Source organism: Octopus sinensis, unplaced genomic scaffold (assembly GCF_006345805.1).
Source record: "Octopus sinensis unplaced genomic scaffold, ASM634580v1 Contig17518, whole genome shotgun sequence".
Lineage (NCBI taxonomy): Eukaryota > Metazoa > Mollusca > Cephalopoda > Octopoda > Octopodidae > Octopus > Octopus sinensis.
The window spans coordinates 11,407-30,000 of NW_021835127.1; the positions used below are offsets into that span (position 1 = coordinate 11,407).

Genomic DNA, 18,594 nt, shown 5'->3' on the forward strand with positions numbered 1-18,594 from the left:
ATATATATATATATTATATGGCTACAAAATACATGTATGATCTCTTGTCCTGTTCCACTTATAATTTCCAGCATTTTCTATTTCTGTAGTAATGTAAAAGTCTAGTAATCCACCCATTGATATTCCTGAACAATGGCGCGTTTGTCTTTTAATGCATATTTTGTCATCGGTAATGGGGGCCGTGTCATGGCCTCAACTAAATAGAATTCTGGCTCGAGAAAATAATAAAACATTTTTTTCCATCATTTAATTAGAGAACTTAAATCAGCCTTGACGCTGTTGCAAAAGACAAAAGGCGTAAAACAACAATAAAAAGGGATAATAAAATAAATGAAATAAAACAAAAATTTAATAAAAATAAAACTTTTTTCATTGTTTTTTTTTTTAATGAATTCTTTTAGTTCATGTATCCCGGTATGCCCGTAGATTTTTTTTTCTCAACTAATTGGTGTTTTGAATAGAAACGTCTGTATGTATGTATATATACTTTCAGTTATATATGATATTATATTTGATGCATATAGGGACATATACATATGTACATACATAGAAACATAGATGCATATATAAATACATACATATACATAGTTACGCGTGTGCGAGTGCGTTATTTGAATGCATGCTTATACGTACGAATGTATTTGCCTATATATATATATATATCATAGAATATATATATATATATATATATATATATATATATATACGTAGGTATGTATGTATTTATATGTATGTATACAATACGTACATAATCGGTTTGTTCATTTCCTATTTCTATATACTTTTACGTGAATGTTTATAATATTGTTGAGTGAGGTCTATATTTTCCCGCTGTTTTAGTCGTTTTTATCAATCATCCGATTCTCGAGTCCGTTATTTCATATCTCTGTGGTGTTTCTTGCCATGAGGAGTGACAAGAGCTTTTATGGTTTCCACGCTCAACAGAGAATGACCGCTCTCTGATTTTCTAGCTGTTGGTGATTTCGATTTGGCACTGTAAGCCGTCTGCCCGCCGACATAACTATGCCTTCTCTCTGGAACTGGTAAGTTCAGGAAAAGTTTGTGGTGTAGACTATTTTTTCCGTGATGACTTTCTCTGTTGTTGTTGGTGTTGTTGTTATTATTGTTATTTTTGTGGTTGTTTTGCTCGTCATGCTCTTCGGACGGAGTTCTCTCAACATGACTGCTTGAGTTTTGGTTATCTGTTGGTGTTTGTCTTTCAGTGCTTGTCTCTGGCGAGATTTCTTGACTTGACGGCGGTGAATCTGGGGACAAACCAAATGTTGTGATAATCTCATGTCGCTGTTTGGGTTTCGAATGAGATCCAGTTAAGTTATGCGCACTGTAGGATCGGGAAAGCTCAGTCTTGGGTTTCAGATAACCCGAATGAGATTTATGCATTTTGTGTGAATGGTGCGGTCCTTTTCGGATGCGAATCACGTAACGTTCTTCCATATAGGCCGAAGGTAATGGAGTTGGGGAAGCGGATTTCGAATCTTTTGGGGTAACAAGCCGTCGCTGGATAATGATATCGTTATGTGACTTGCTTCGATTTACATAAGCGGCCGGCACCAAACCAATATATTTCTTATCATGGATAATAGTTTCAACTGGTTGTGGGCTGTCATCGCATTTGGTCATATCGTCGCAAGATTTTGATAGGGTATTATAACTTGGGGACAATAGAGAACTGGGTCTGCCATGCTCTTTATGGTTGTCCTTACTGATATTAGTATGCAGGATTTTACACAGCAGTTCAGGATCGAGGCTTTCGGCCCCGTGTGGCTTTTCACGTACACCGGTATGATGATGATGGTTATGGCGTTTAGTATCCTTTTCCCGTCGTCTGCTATGGGATGGTGACATTGAAGCTGCAATCCAGCTATGCATTGTCTGAAACAGAAAGAAGAAAAACGAATTAAGATAACAAATACAACAAATTAATACAAGTTGTCATGTTTTTCACACTAACGTTGCATCTTCGTTAACAAAATAATTTCACGTTATATGTCCCTTACACATAGCACCCCAAAAATGATGGGGGGAAATGGTCATCATGCCTGGGACATTGTTCATCATAGGTCAGCTCAATCAAGACCGTGAAGCTGGGGCTAAAGAAGAACGACAGCAGAAACTACTAAGATTACAGGGGGACCCTAAAAACACCCGTCATTTTCAGTCATTCAAGACAAATATTTGGTTTCAAATTTTGGTAGAAGTCCAGCAATTTTGGGGGAGGGACCAAGTCGATTAAATCGATCCAAGTGCTCAGCTGGTGCTTATTTTATCGACCACGAAATGGATGAAAGGCAGAGTCGACCTCGGCGGAGTTTGAACTCATAATGGGAAGACGGACGAAATGCTGATAAGCATTTAGTCCGGCGCGGTAACGATTCTATCGGCTCGCCGCCAAATATTAAGACAAATACTGAGAAATCGTAAGAAGCAAGAGAAACAGTGAGGTGGAGGAGATTGCAGTTCTAGAAAATTGTAGTTTCTGGGATAGAAGAAACAAAATCTAAAAGAAGAACGATAATGAAACCATGGTAACAAGGACGGTTTGAGAAGTGAGAAAAAACGTATTTCACTCATCGTCTTGATTCTCATTCTGCAAACACTGGATTCAATATGGCGCCTAATTCATGTAGAGCAGTGTAGATGACCCGGATTTCCCAGAAGCCCAAATACTTTACTACGGCATCGATCCATGGATGATTAAACTAAAACATTAAGGGGCAGCGATTGAAACATCTGAGTAAAACCCCAAAAGGTCATCGGCGCTGGTCCTCCCCTGATTATATTATTTAATTATAATAGCGATACTCGCGCGCACACATGTATATATATATATATAATATATATATATATATATATATATATATATATATGTGCACATATATATATATGTATATATATATATGTATATATGTGTGTATATATATACACGGACACCTACACGGACACACATATATCTATGTATGTGTAGGTACGTATGTTCTTGTGCGTGCAAGTGAGTGTGTCTGCCTGTATGTGTGTGAGTGTTTCTCTGTGTGCATGTGTGTATGTGTGTGTGTTAACTTGGAACTAAAATAATAAATTATATTTATTCCATCGCTTCGTTTGATCGAATAGATAGTTGTCATGGAAACACTAAAATCATCTTTTTAAAATCACATACACAAATACAAATAGTCCAACACACATATGTAAGCCCCCACACAGAGGCACATATACATACATGTGTAGACGTACATACATATGTATACACATATATATATACATATATATTATATATATAATATTATATAATATATATGTATATACATATATATATATACATATGTATATATATACATATATATATATGTATATATATATATATATATATATATATATATTATATATATATATATATGTGCACATATATATATATATAAATATGTGTGTGTGTGTGTATGTATGAACACATACACATAAAAAATAGACAGAAAGAAACGAAATGAAAATAAATATTGATTATCTCTTGAAGTATGTTCTCCAAGAACCATTCTAATATTATGTGGGTGGTGTGGAAGGGTGTATCAATTTTAGTTTCATGGTAATGGCTAACGTTTTATTATTATTATTATTATTATTATTATTATTATTATTATTATTATTATTATTATTATAATTATTATTATTATTATTATTATTATTATTATTTTTATTTTTATTTTCATATTTTCTTTCATCTCCATTATGTATGAAACAGGAATTATACTGTATGGAAAAATCTTGAAAATATAAAGAAATATTAAAAGAAGTTCGCAGAGCCACTGATGATGAGAAAGATGATGATGATGATGATGATGATGATATATGATGATGTTTATGATGATGATGATGATGATGATGATAAAGTTGGTTCTGATAGTAGGATATATGGTAGCCATGTTGTTGATGATGATACTGGTGGTGATGGTGGGTGTGACGATGGTGATGGTGGTGGCGGTGAGGATGATGATGATGATGATGATGGTGGTGATGATAAAAACGATTGTGATGATTATGATGATGATAAAAACGATTGTGATGATTATGATGTTGGTGCTAATGGAGCGAGTAATGATAATGATGAAAATGATATTAATTATATTGATGATGATGATAATTTTTTTTAGGAGTGATCTCGGACTTGAATATCTAATATGGCGTTCTTCTTCATTAAAACGCGAGAGAATAACTGTATTGGAGTTTGACTGGTAGTTATAGCAGATCGAGTGATAGCATAGATGCCCTCTCGCTCACCCTCCATCCATGTCTATCTGTCTGTTTGTCTGTCTGTCTTCTGTCTCTCTCCCCTCCTCTCTCTTCTCGCTCTCTCTCTCTCTCTCTCTCCTCTTCGATTCGTTGTACAAGGGCAGCAATTTTAAGAGGAGGGATAAGCAATACCATCGACTTGACTGGTACTATATTTTATTATTTCTTTATTGCCCACAAGGGGCTAAACATAGAGGGGACAAACAAGGACAGACAAAGGGATTAAGTCGATTACATCGACCCAAGCGTGTAACTGGTACTTAATTTATCGACCCCGAAATGATGAAAGGCAAAGTCGATCTCGGCGGAATTTGAACTCAGAACGTAACGGCAGACGAAATACCCTATTTATTTCTTTACTACCCACAAGGGGCTAAACACAGAGAGGACAAACAAGGACAGACAAACGGATTAAGTCGATTATATCGACCCTAGTGCGTAACTGGTACTTATTTAATCGATCCTGAAAGGATGAAAGGTAAAGTCAACCACGGCGGAATTTGAACTCAGAACGTAGCGGCAGACGAAATACGGCTACGCATTTCGCCCGGCGTGCTAACGTTTCTGCCAGCTCGCCGTCTTAATTTTATCAATTATATTTTATGGATTCTGATAAGATGGAAGGCAAAGTTGGTCTCAATGGGATATAATCTCAAATCATAGAACTAAACGAAATCCTGTCAATCATTTTTCCGACTTCTAATCCGCTGATAATCTACCGCTCTCTCTTCAATTCATTTCCAATTATAATATTAATGATGAAAGCCGAGATAAAATGAATTACTTTGGCACCAATATATATACATATATATATATATATATATATTATATATATATATATAATATATATATATATATCATATATACATATATATACATACATACATATATATATAATATATATATATAATATATATATATATATATATATATATATATATATATATATATATATGTATATACATACATACCTGCACTACAAACACACATTGTTGTCCGGAAAGTTTTGACCGTTTTTTAATATGCAAAATTGATATAAAATAATTGACCTTTCGATTTTATTGGATGAAATAATTTCCATTATTATTGATGGCCTTTGCCCATCTATGAGGCAGTTTAAATATTCCATCAGCATAAAACTTGGCTGGTTGTGAAGAAAGAAGTTACCAAAGTGCATTTGACTCCATCTAAATCGTTAAATGGGGCGCAATGGTCCAGTGGTCTGGGCAGCGGACTCGCGGTCGAAGGATCGCGGTTTCGATTCCCAGACCGGGCGTTGTGTGTGTTTATTGAGCGAAAACGCCTAAAAATCTCCACGAGGCTCCGGCAGGGGGTGGTGGCGACCCCTGTTGTACTCATTCGCCCCAAGTTTCTTTCACTCTTTCTTCTTGTTTCTTGAGTAACGTTGCGATGGACTGGCGTCCCGTTCAGCTGGGGGGAACACATACGCCACAGAAACCGGGAAACCGGGCCCATGAGCCTGGCTAGTCTTGAAAAGGACGCAAGAAAAAATCGTTAAACGCATTTCCTTGCAATTAGTTCAGTAGAGACATAAACAAGCGGTAGTCGGACGCCGCAATATCAGGAGAATATGGTGGATGCTGTAAATGATTCCGGCCAAGTTCATGTAACTTTGTTCGGGTTGCCAAAGACACATATGATCGGGCATTGTCGTGTTGGAATACTACTCCTTTCCTCTTGGTAATCTCCGGCCTCAGTTCTTATTTTTATATTCAAACTAGCCAGCTGTCGACAGTACACATTAGAATTAACGGTGTGGTTTTGTGAAAGAAGCTCATAATAAATAATGTTGTGATAATCTCATGTCACTGTTTGGGTTTCGAATGAGATCCAGTTAAGTTATGCGCACAAAGCATAGCATTTTGGCATGGATATTCGTGTTTGATTGCTGTTTTGTTGGATCCTTACGCAAACTCCAGGATCTTTTTCGCATTATGTTTTCGTACTCAATCCAGTTTTCATCTCCAGTCACAAGATGTTTCAAAGAAGGCATGCTTTCATTCCCTTTCAAAAGCATATCACAAACGGAATACCGGTCTAAGCAATACTTTTCTGAGTGTTTGTGAGGGGCCCATACATTATAGCGAGAAATGTATCCTAGCTACACTAGGTGTTTATGAGCCGTAGTTTTAGAAACTTCCAACTACTCTGCAAGTTTTCAAATTTTTGCCTTCAAAATATCTTCATCCAATTTGGAAGGTCTTCCACTGCGATTGTCATCTTCCCAGTTAAACACTCTCGTTTTAAACAGTTAATTCACCTACAGCATCATCACCATAAAATTTACAAATTGTGTGGTAAGTAGCTTGCTTACCAACTGCATGGTTCCGGGTTCATTCCCACTGCGTGGCAAGTGTCTTCTACTATAGCCTCGGGCCGACCAAAGCCTGGTGAGTGGATTTGGTAGACGGAAACTGAAAGAATCCCGTCATATATATGTATATATATATACACATCCATACATATATATATATGCAAGTGCGTGTATATGTTTGTGTGTCTATGTTTGTCTGCCCAACATCGCTTGACAACCGATGCTGGTGTGCTTACGTCCCCGTAACTTAGCGGTTCGGCAAAAGAGGCTGATAGATTAAGTACTAGGCATCTAAAGAATAAGTCCTAGGGTCGATTGGCTCGACGAAAGGTGATGCTCCAGCATGGCCGCTGTCAAATGACTGAAACAAGTAAAAGAGTAAAATGTTTCTGCAAGCTTTCGCAGTATTTTCTCCTTTTTTTTAAAAAAGAAAACCATTACAACGCGAATACGAAATTTTTGGTTATCACTCAAATATCAATAAAGGGTAAGCGGAATGAAAGATAGATATATTTTAAGTCAGGAACAAAGAAGAGGTGCACTATCATTTTAAGCAGTGCCAAAGTTTTTACAGTGATACGTTTCAGGTGTGTTTAATGAAGCGTCAAAAGATTTAGCTTAAAAACGCTGAGAACTTTCCGGACAACCAAAAATATATATATATAATCATATACATATACATAATACATACATACACGCACGCACACACACACACACACACACACACACACACCACACACACACACACACACACACACACACACACACACACATATATATATATATATATAATATATATATATATATATACATATATATATATATAGTAGTACTCAAATATATTGTTATACATTGTATGCAGACAGACGAAATATTTGATGGAAGGCAACTGGAGAGCGAGTTGATTTGAAAATATTCTATTCTAAAGATTATTGTGTGCAGATTATAGTGTTAGTATTTTTTTTTCTGTGAAAAATAAATCGAAAGAAAATCAAAACAATTGTATTAATGCATGCTAATAGAACAGAGTAGCGTGTGTGTTATATTTTACATTTGTGTAGTCAATAAATGGTACTGAATCAATGAACATAGTATATCTGTAAACCAGTGAGTCTGTTTACAAATCTATACATGAGAAAAGTAAACATGTTTTACTGTTTGCGTTGGTTTGAACGAAATGCGTGCAGAATAGCTGCTGAAATCATGCAATTCCGGCATTTATCTTTCACTTTCTCTATTTCGTTTCCTCTATCTTTCACTCGCTTCTCTCTTTTATAAACGAGGATGTGGTGGTTTTAAAATATTGAATACACTTTTTGTCTGGGAAACTATTTATGAGCCCCACTTCCTTTTTCTCGCTTTACATAAAGTCATATGCATATATGTATACATTCATATATATATATATATATATATATATATATGAAAATATATTCTCAAGCATGCAAACAATAAAACACGCACACACGCACACACACGCACACAGGCGCATATATTAATATTATAATGAACAGAATTTAACTTGTATAGACATACTTCATATTCCAGCTAATGTGTACCAGCGGACTGATGTAATTTCCGCTTTGAAATAAAAGCCTAACCACAACAGATATAAACGAATCCTATTTATTACCATATTTAAAGTGATATGGCAAACCTTTCAAGTATGTGTTTGTAAGTCAAACATAATATAGACAAACGTACGCTTCCGTATATATATATATATATATATATATACGAGTAAAACGCCTCCCGTCCAATGGATGGTGCTGAGTTGTTAAACATTTAAACCAAAGTTTCTAAAAAAAGAAACTTGTCCGACCGTCCCATAGGCCTCCCCTCTGAGAAACACTGATTTTACCTAAAGCAAAAGAAGAAATAAAGATATACTTTTTTTTCTATTCCAAAGAAAAACGATTTTATTCACACAAATATGCTTTATCGATCATTCTCACCTGGAATCGATTTTTGTAATTTTTTCAAGACTTATACACGCCCTGATACTGTCGGTATCTACATATCAGATTTGAGCACAATCGGATGGAAGATGCCCTAGATTCTAGAAGACACACACACACAGACAGAACGGTCTAAGTTCTTGGTTTCCATGTATGAGGGTCCAACATCCAGTGTTAGACCGCCCACACAAATGATTAATTTCCAGTGATGAAATCTTATGTAGGGTCTGCACACTTTTTAGAAGTATTGATAGCAGAGAGCCGGCGCAAATGTTTGCCACAAACTCAATGATAAGCACATCTTAAGCTTTTCAACTCGAGTTCTCCATCTCCTGGGTTAGTTCTTTTCGCTACAGCTGAAAATGTAACTCGTCCTGGTCGGCCTAATGTGCCACTGAGTACTAAACCAAACTGTCTAACTCCTTGGACAAAACCCTTAACTATCCTAAGCCCATCCACTGTTTGGTGCAACCTGATTTTCATTCTGTAAAAGACTCAGAAACCACCCTACTCGCCAAACAGGCTTGGTGATGTTACTGGATTAATCGCTGATGATTTCTCTTCTAAGAATATATATTCATTCGTTATATTATATTTCATCGCTGAAATATTTCTCTTTAATTCATCTTGTCAAATAAAAAGTAATCTTTTGTAAACTGATGTAAGCCAGATTATCTGCAGGGAATCACTGAAGTTTATTTGGCGATGCAGAATCCGAGTTATAAATATTACAGACAGGATTTCTATATTTCCTGGTTTTAATAGTTTCCCTATATTTTATGGTCTTTTAATCGTGTAAACGAACTTCAAAAGCCCTTGAAATCTAGTATGCGTTATAGTATATCACCCGTCACCTCCCTCTTCCACAGTACATCACCATTGTCTCTAACTTTCCCTCCTTTCTCCTTTTGATACCTCTCCAGATTTACCTCCATTTATACCTCTCCTCTTACACTCCTCTTCACCTTGCATCATACTAGCAAATATAAGTATACACACACATACACAAACACAAACACACACACACACGTACACCAACATATACACGAACACATACACACAAACGCATCTCTAAACACTATCATCCGTAACATAAGTAATCTGAAGCACTGCAATAAAATTGTACTAGAAAAGTAAATTTTGACAGAATGAAATTATTTACGGTCTTAAATCCAAGTTAATATTCTTAGAAAGTGGTCTTTCTTGAGATAGCGTCCTGCTATAGTTCTTTAATCTCTCTCTATATAAAGCTGAAGTTGTCTGTGTGTATAAGGTTTGGTAGCCTTCAACTAACACTATCTCCTCCAAGACCCTGTGGCGCAAGTTGACCAAAATTGAGAGTATGATAGAAGAAGGCTTGCTCTTCATTCCGTAGAAGATAAAATTCAAATCGAACCATGTTAACACCAAAAATTATTTACATCAAAAAGGTACTTTTTTTCTATGAAAATTCCTATTTTTTACGATTTTTTCACTGCTGTGTCGCTATTTTTCGGTGTATTTCAACAGGAAAAATGTTCAGTTAAAGAGAATAACAAGCGACATAGTGCAAAATTTTTATTTTATTAAATTCCAATTCTAAAGGGTCGAAACAAACCCGAGCAACGCCGGGCGATACTGCTAGTTTCAAACTATAGCAGTGTAAAAGAATTAGAAAAAACTTTCATTCTTAAAAGGACTTAGACTATCAGCAACTACTGAAACCAAGTCACACAAAATTGACTTTTCACTGCCCTTAGACACCCTTTCATAAAATCGAACAAATCACTAAACTAAATTCATAAACTTTCTATCGACCACAAGAATATTATAATTTCTATAAGAATATTTTGTTTTCTATCTCAAAATTCTCTGCCAACAGGCAAATATTTAATGAAGCAGCACTTTACTACAAGAATGCCTGCCCAGAATTGATTTTAATGAGAAAATTTTCTTCATTGAAAATATCGCCTTCAACTTTGAATCAGTACTTTTAGTACGCACTTAAACCAAACACACTTCCTCATTTGCGTTTTCATCCTTTTTGCTTAATCTTTGTTTTGTGGTATATTAATTTTTCAAATATGGGAAGAGCTTCCAACACTCGGAGGAGTGGCTGTGTGGTAAGTAGCTTGCTTATCAAACACATGGTTCCGGGTTCAGTCCCACTGCGTGGCATATTGGGCAAGTGTGTTCTACTATAGCCTCGGGCCGACCAAAGCCTTGTGAGTGGATTTGGTAGGCGGAAACTGAAAGAAGCCCGTCGTATATATGTATATATGTATGTGTGTGTGTGTGTGTGTGTGTGTGTGTGTGTGTGTGTATATGTTTGTGTGTCTGTGTTTGTCCTCCCAACATAGCTTGACAACCGATGCTGGTGTGCTACGTCCCCGTAACATAGCGGTTCGATAAAAGAGACCGATAGAATAAGTACTAGGCTTACAAAGAATAAGTCCTGGGGTTGATGTGCTCGACTAAAGGCGGTGCTCCAGCATGGCCGCAGTCAAATGACTGAAACAAGTAAGAGAGTAAAAGAGTAAAAGAGAGTAAAACATTATACTATTTTTAATTCAAATCCTTACAAACTTTTTTCTACTTCCTGTTTATTTTGCTAATTTCCTTTCGGGTATTTATTTACTGGTTTGTTTATTTGTACTAAATTCTAGTGCAGCAGTCTCTTTTTCCTACTAACAACAGGATGTTCCCTATTTCATTCCCTATTTCATTATAGGGAATAATTTGTTACTTTAATAATTTATTTTCCCTTTTGACTAACTAGAACTGAAGTATGTCCACCTTACATTTCAGCGCATTATTTCTAGTAATATGTTAGTTTTCTTATTTTTAGACTTTCACCTTTAACATATTTGAACCTTTACCTGTTGAGTTGAACGTATAATATATATCTGTTTCTATTACGTTGTTAGATTTCTTAATGAGGATGTCGAGGAAGAGAAGTTGTTGATGGCTATATTCCATCGTGAATTGAATGTTTAAGTCAAGTCCATTTATAAGTGCTCGGAATTCTTTAAGTTTCTCTATATTTTCATGCCAAAGAATGAAACAGTCATCCAAGTATCTCTTCCAGTTATTTTCTATGTAGAGGGAGAATGGGCTGTCGTATATTTCTAGAACCTTACGATAAATACTAATTTCTAGATATTCTATGACTAGGTTAGCAAAGGACGGGGTCATTCTCGTACCCATCGCAGCCCCCGATTTTTGTCGATAGAAGTTGTCTTTGAAGAGGAAATAGTTATTTTCCAGGATGAATTCTATTACAAATTCTTTTTCGATGCGATGTGGGAGTTCGTTGGCGTAATTCTCTAGCCAGAATTGAATTGCCTCTATTCCTAGGAAGAAACAAGGAAAATACCCCTTGTATTTGAATACTATGCAAATATTCTTTTAAAAAAAACTTTTCTTCTAATTTTTCCAAAATTTAATTGTTTTCCATACTTACAGTTGAAAAGGTCTCAAAGGCTGAAACCGGTACTGAAATGTTTTTTATAAAATTATTTTAGCATTTTCTACCTCGACTTTTTCCACACACACACACGCACACACACACACACACACACACACACACACACACACACACACACACACACACACACACACACACACACATATATATAACTTGTCTACTTTCTTCCATTTACTTCTTTCTCTCTCTCTCTCTCATCCTCCATTCAAACAATTTTTTTTGTTATATCTATTTTCAAATAAATTTCATTATATTTGAAAGTAGTTCTATTGATATTTTTATCGGTAAACGCTCCTTTACTCGGTTATTTGTTCCTTTTATGCAACATGTTATTTTTACTAGCTCCAGGAAACCTCTTGAATTTTACAACATTCATACTAGTCCTAAAAATTCCCTAGGTTTTGTTTACATTTGTTTATCATTTTGTTTTTCAGTTTATTACCCTGTCTATCAACTTGATTTTTCTTTTTCTCTTCCACCTATTATTATCCTCATGGTTATTTTTCATTTATTAAAGATCTTTCTCTCATACTTAACTCATACTTAAATTTTCCGATAATTATTTAACAATTTATATCTCTATGCACTTCTTTAGGATCGATGAATTTTATTCTCTATCTTTTTTTAACCACCTAATTACCATAAAGATTATCTGTGTAATTACTTTATCATAATTTTTTATTATCTAAAATCCCAATTCACCATTACCTGATTTTTCACCTTTGACTTCAATGTCGAGTTATCTATTTATTCTTTCAATACGCATAAATTTAAAATGCATATATATATATATATATCTTTATGATATATATATGATATATTTTTTTCCTTGCATTTTATGTCTTTTAATATGATGATGATAATTTCGCTTCGAAGAATTTATTCATTCTAATGTTATATTTTATCGCTGAAATATTTCTCGTTAATTCATCTTGTCAAATAAAAAGTAATCTTTTGTAGACCGATGTAAGCCAGATTATCTGCAGGGAATCACTGAAGTTTATTTAGTAATGCAGAATCCGAGTTATAAATATTATCTTTAGACAGAATTTCTTTATTAATACGTTTTTTGCTTTATTTACTTCCTGGATTTAATAGTTTTCCTATAATTTTACCCTCCTTTAATCATCTAAACGAACTTCAAAAGCCCTTAAAATCTAGAATATGTTATAGAATATCACTCGTCATCTCCTTCTTCTATATCACTCCATCATTGTCTCTAGCTTTCCCTCTTTCCTCCTTCTGACCCCTTTCCAATGATTTACCTCCATTTCTACCTTTCCCCTTACACTTCTCCCTAATTTCACATATCTTTATCTGCAAATAATCACATTACTAACACCTCTCTTTCTTTGACTGAATTCGATTCATAGCTTAAACTGCTCTTTGCTGTGTGATGTCAGCAAAGGAAATGTTATGAGTACTTTTATTACTGTGCAAGTTTGTATTATTGTTTTGTTGCTAGTGTCTTGATTACATCGCGAAAATTTTCAGGCGTAGGAGTGGCTGTGTGGTAAGTAGCTTGCTTACCAACCACATGGTTCCGGGTTCAGTCCCACTGCGTGGCACCTTGGGGAAGTGTCTTCTACTATAGCCTCGGGCCGACCAAAGCCTGGTGAGTGCATTTGGTAGACGGAAACTGAAAGATTTTCCTCGTATATATGCATATATATATATATAATATATATATATATATATATAATATATATATATATATTATATATATATATATATATATATATATATATATATATATTGTGTCTGCGTTTGTCCTCCCAACGTCGCTTGACAACCGATACTGGTGTGTTTACATCCATGTAACTTAGTGGTCCGACAAAAGAGACCGATAGAATGAGTACTTGGCTTACAAAAAATAGGTCTTGGGGTCGATTTGCTCGACTAAAGGTGGTGCTCCAGCATGGCCACAGTCAAATGACTGAAGCAACTAAAAGAGTAAAAGAGGTACCAAGTTATAAGTGCCTGGTCTTACAAATATATTTATTTGATTCATTGTAATTTTTTAATATCTTAAATTCTCTTTATCTTGTTTTAAACTCGTTTTCGTGTATAGAAACGTTATTTTGACATATTATTTTGCAACCGAGTTATTTCTTTTCTTGTTAACACTTTTTATTGCCCTACTAATACAAGACACCATAATGAAAATTGATAACAAAAAATTAAACTAAGATAATGTCTAAAAGACAAGCCATTTTGTCTACTGCAGATATTGTGTTAGACGCTCCATTTTTCACACATCGTAAATATTTCAAATGCGGAGAAGACATCCACCTAGTAAAACTTGGTAACAATTCAGTTTTCTCGGAAGTCTGACAACACGTCCGTTCACGCCAAAGCACATTGGTGGTGGGGATGATGATGATGATGATGATAATGACGACGACGACGACAACAATAATAATAATCCTTTCTACTAAAGTCATAAAACCTGAAAGTTTGTTAGAGGGGCAAGTCGACTACATGGACCCTAGTGCTTGACTGGCACTTAATTCATCGATCCTGAAAGGATGAAAGGCAAAGTCGACCTCGTTGAAATTTGGACTCAGAACGTAAAGAACGTAAACCTCTTGATGCCGGTATTACCCGAAGAATGCGAGACACTGCTCCGGTATTTTTTTATCCAATGAGGCCACAGAAACACACAAGTGCCAACGAGCTTGCGTCTATTTACCTTCACCGTTACAATAACATAGCGTCGTACATTTGCGTCTACCGGTTTATGAAATCGAACTCTGTGAAGCTATTTATCATATTATGATATGCACGAGTTATTCTGCTCAAGTTCAGAAAATAGTTTGCATGTGGTACAACTCAAAACACGGTAATATGCAAAGGGACACATCACAGACCGGACAACGATATCTGGCTGCACGCCTACGGTGGTGTGGGGGCATACGACACATTTCCATGCCGGATTCTGCTTTTTTCCCGTTGGCGGTATGAAGCGCGCGAAATGTCCTCGTCGGTTCAGGAGCCTGTTTGGAGTCGGTCGGATGTAAGGACGTCCACGCGTTCAGTTGTTGGGCAGCTCGGAAACTTCGATAATTTCATTCATCAAAGCTTCGCGAAATGCGAGTCCAGTTGCTTGGCCACCCAGCATTCGCCAGATCAGATGTGCGTTCACGAGTGCCATATCCACAATGTACAAAAATATATTTTGTACAGATCGTGAAGATTTGTGCTTGGTAGCCAGCTGATCGGATCTATCCACCCCACTCATTGCTCTGTTGTAGTCCTGTAGAATATTGGGTTTTATTATGGGGACCCCTGTACGATTCCGTTTGCCAGTTTCAGACATTGCAGCAGAGTGCATCGTACTCAGTATGGTAACGTACTTTCTGTCTCACCAGACCAACGCCAGGAGACCACTGTCTGTCGAACGGTATGCAAATTCTCCTTTCTCAAGTTTCGGCTTTCGAAGATCGTGGGGCATGTTCCTCCTGAAAGCGCGGACCGTCCCACAGGCGTTTGTTCTGGCCTGTAGCTGCTGAAACAAGTCGGGACTGGAAAACCAGTTATACTCCCTGTCTAGCAGTTCGTCATTCAATGACATGACGACATTAGCTGATGCTAGAACCTCCGTGACCCTGTCCCTGTCCTCGCCAGTATATATTTTATAGTTCCAGGTATAGCCACATGCGACACCGGATGACTGACAAACTTTATATACTTTCATTCCAAAGCGCGCACGTTTTGTAGGGTTGTACTGTCTGAATCACAACCGCCTCTTGAATTTCCAGAGACTTTCGTCTGTGGAAATATCTTGCGTAGGTAAATAGACAATTTTGAAATTGTCTGCGACTGCGTCAACAATTGGCCGAAGTTTGTGCAGCCTGTCATCGGTGTTGACTCCCGAGCTGAAGTGTAGGTTATTCAGTAGCGCGAAAAAACGATCGTGTGGCATGGTGTCGGCGAAAAACGGTGTCGCCGTTTGAGGGTTCCTACTCCAATAGGAACCGAGGGTGGGTTTTCTTACGATGCCCATGAGAATAGGCAGCAAAAGAAACACTTTGATTTCAGCGCCTGTCGTCGGGAACAAGTCGGTGCTATGCTCGGATTCACGTTGAGGATGAGTAGCAGCGCAGTCGTTTGTTTCGGCTGCCATACACTCCGTGAGAAACTCGTGGAATATTTCCAAGTGCGAACTGTGATTGTTCAGGTTCACTTTTATCTTGGAGTTGCCTGAGAATACTATCGTCGCGGAAAATTGTCTGTTGTCCGCCACACCACAGTTCCGAGGAAGAGTAGGAATTGCTCCCTGGAAAGTTCCGATGAGGGGGGGGATTGCGTCCTGGAAAGTTCCGAGGATGGGAGGAACTACTTCCTGGAAAGTTCCAAAGAGGGTAAGGAAATGCATCCTGGAATTTTCCAAGGAGTGGGAAGAATTACTTTCTAGAAAGTTCCGAAGAGCGGAGGGGAGGAATGACTTCCTGGAAAGTTCCGAGGAGGGGGATGAATTACTTCCTGGAAAGTTCCGAGGAGGGAGAGGAAGGAAAGAATTACTTCCTGGTAATTCCGAGGGGGAGGAATTATATCCTGGAAATTTCTGGGTAGGGGAGGAATTATATCCTCGAAATTTCCCAGGAAGGGCGGATTTACTTCGTGGAAAGTTCCGAGGAGGGGGATGAAGGGAAAGAATTACTTATTTTCAAAGCCTAGTGCTAGTATCGTCGCGGAGATTTGTCTATTCTCCGCCACGCCACATTCTGCTGGCCAGGGCCATCGACCCTTACCCTTCTGTTATTATTATTAATAATAATAATAATAATAATAATAATAATAATAATATAAATATACATATACAATCCTTTTAAGTACGAAATAGCTGGGCTATGCAAAATGAAGAAGGTGAAGATAATGCTAATTATTGTTGGATCATTGGGTACTGTACAAGAAGGCACCAAGAAGAATATAAAAGAAATCGGATTAGAGTGGCCAGTAGAGCTGTTACAAAAGGTTTGTCTCCTTGGCACGATCAGAAATGTCAGTAAAGTATTATATTGTTGAAAAGAACAGATACCATGGAAAAGGCAGTCTATACGAAGCAAGCATACTACGCATGCAAAACTCCGGAGTTCCAATAAAACATCAGTTAAAAAGAATAATAATGAATAATGATAATGATGATAATAACCAATATTAATGAAAACACAGCATAAGTAGATTTATAGATAAAAGTGATGAGTATAATGGTGTATTTTTTGAATAGGAATATCTGATATTGTAGTGGCTTTGAAAGTCGTAAACAAAGGAAACGGTTTACAAAACAAGCCTCTTATCAGGGTACCTTTTCAAGATGAACAGAATATTGTTCTCTTGTAGAACAGCGACATCTTTGTAAATATGTTGTGTATGGGAAAACAGATATTAATGTCGCTTCTAATGAATGCCAGATTAAACTGGAATAAAGCTAAATGTTTGCAACGGGCTGCATGCACCTCCTGACGCTCCTAGGCAATTGGTAACGATATCTGGTTAAGATATCTAGCAATCGAATATCAGCAAACAACAACGGAACTCTGAATAGCTTTACTAATAATAATAATAATAATAATAATAATAATAATAATAATAATAATAATAATAATAATAATAATAATAATAACAACAACAACAACAGCAACAATAATAATAATAATAGGCGTAGGAGTGGCTGTGTTGTAAGTAGCTTGCTTGCGAACCACATGGTTCCGGGTTCAGTCCCACTGCGTGGCACCTTGGGCAAGTGTCTTCTGCTATAGCCTCGGGCCGACCAAAGCCTTGTGAGTGGATTTGGTAGGCGGAAACTGAAAGAAGCCCGTCGTATATATGTATATATATATGCGTATATATATGTATATATGTATGTATGTGTGTGTATATTTTTATGTGTGTATATGTTTATGTGTCTGTGTTTATCCCCTCAACATCGCTTGTCAACCGATACTGGTGTGTTTACATCCCCGTAACATGCTCCAGCATGGCCACAGCCAAATGACTGAAACAAATAAAGAGTAATAATAATAATAATAATAATAATAATAATAATAATAATAATAATAATAATAATAATAGTAATGCCTTAATGCTGTAACAGGCAGTGGCTCTCAGGGCTTCTGGTCTTAACTGACTGGAAGTGTTATGTAATTTTTTGTCTTGGTATACAAGATGGGCTACAACAAATATTCTGCTCACTACCACACAGTTACTTGACCTTAAGCAGTTGAGCATGACCCTTAGTGACTGTCGATATGTGCATCTCTGTAATGGAGGAGCATCATAGCCATATGTTGAGAGGAATTCTTCGAGGTTTGGATTATTTACCTTTAGAACCATGGGTATTTTGTCTATCATCCCTAAACAACCCTTATTTTGAGCGGGATGGGCTGCACGCCCTAAAGAAAATTATAACTGGGCCCCACCTGCAAGGTCTTGCGTTGTTTATCTCGATATGAGATCACCATGTCGCGCACACATGGTTGTAATGCATGTGCCTGGTGCACCCTTATCAGACGGGTAGTCATGATGGGTAT

General features: G+C 36.7%; 1 protein-coding gene across 1 annotated transcript in view; it reads right to left on the reverse strand.

The window, feature by feature from the left end:
* Positions 1-692: 692 nt before the first annotated feature.
* Positions 693-18,594, reverse strand: part of LOC115231129 (M-phase inducer phosphatase-like) — an 18,540-nt gene continuing 638 nt past the window's right edge. Inside the window, exon 2 of the mRNA XM_029801213.2 lies at positions 693-1,893. Within this exon, the coding sequence (XP_029657073.1) occupies positions 874-1,890 (1,017 nt within the window). The 5' untranslated portion in view covers positions 1,891-1,893 and the 3' untranslated portion in view covers positions 693-873. The remainder of the gene's footprint in view (positions 1,894-18,594) is intronic.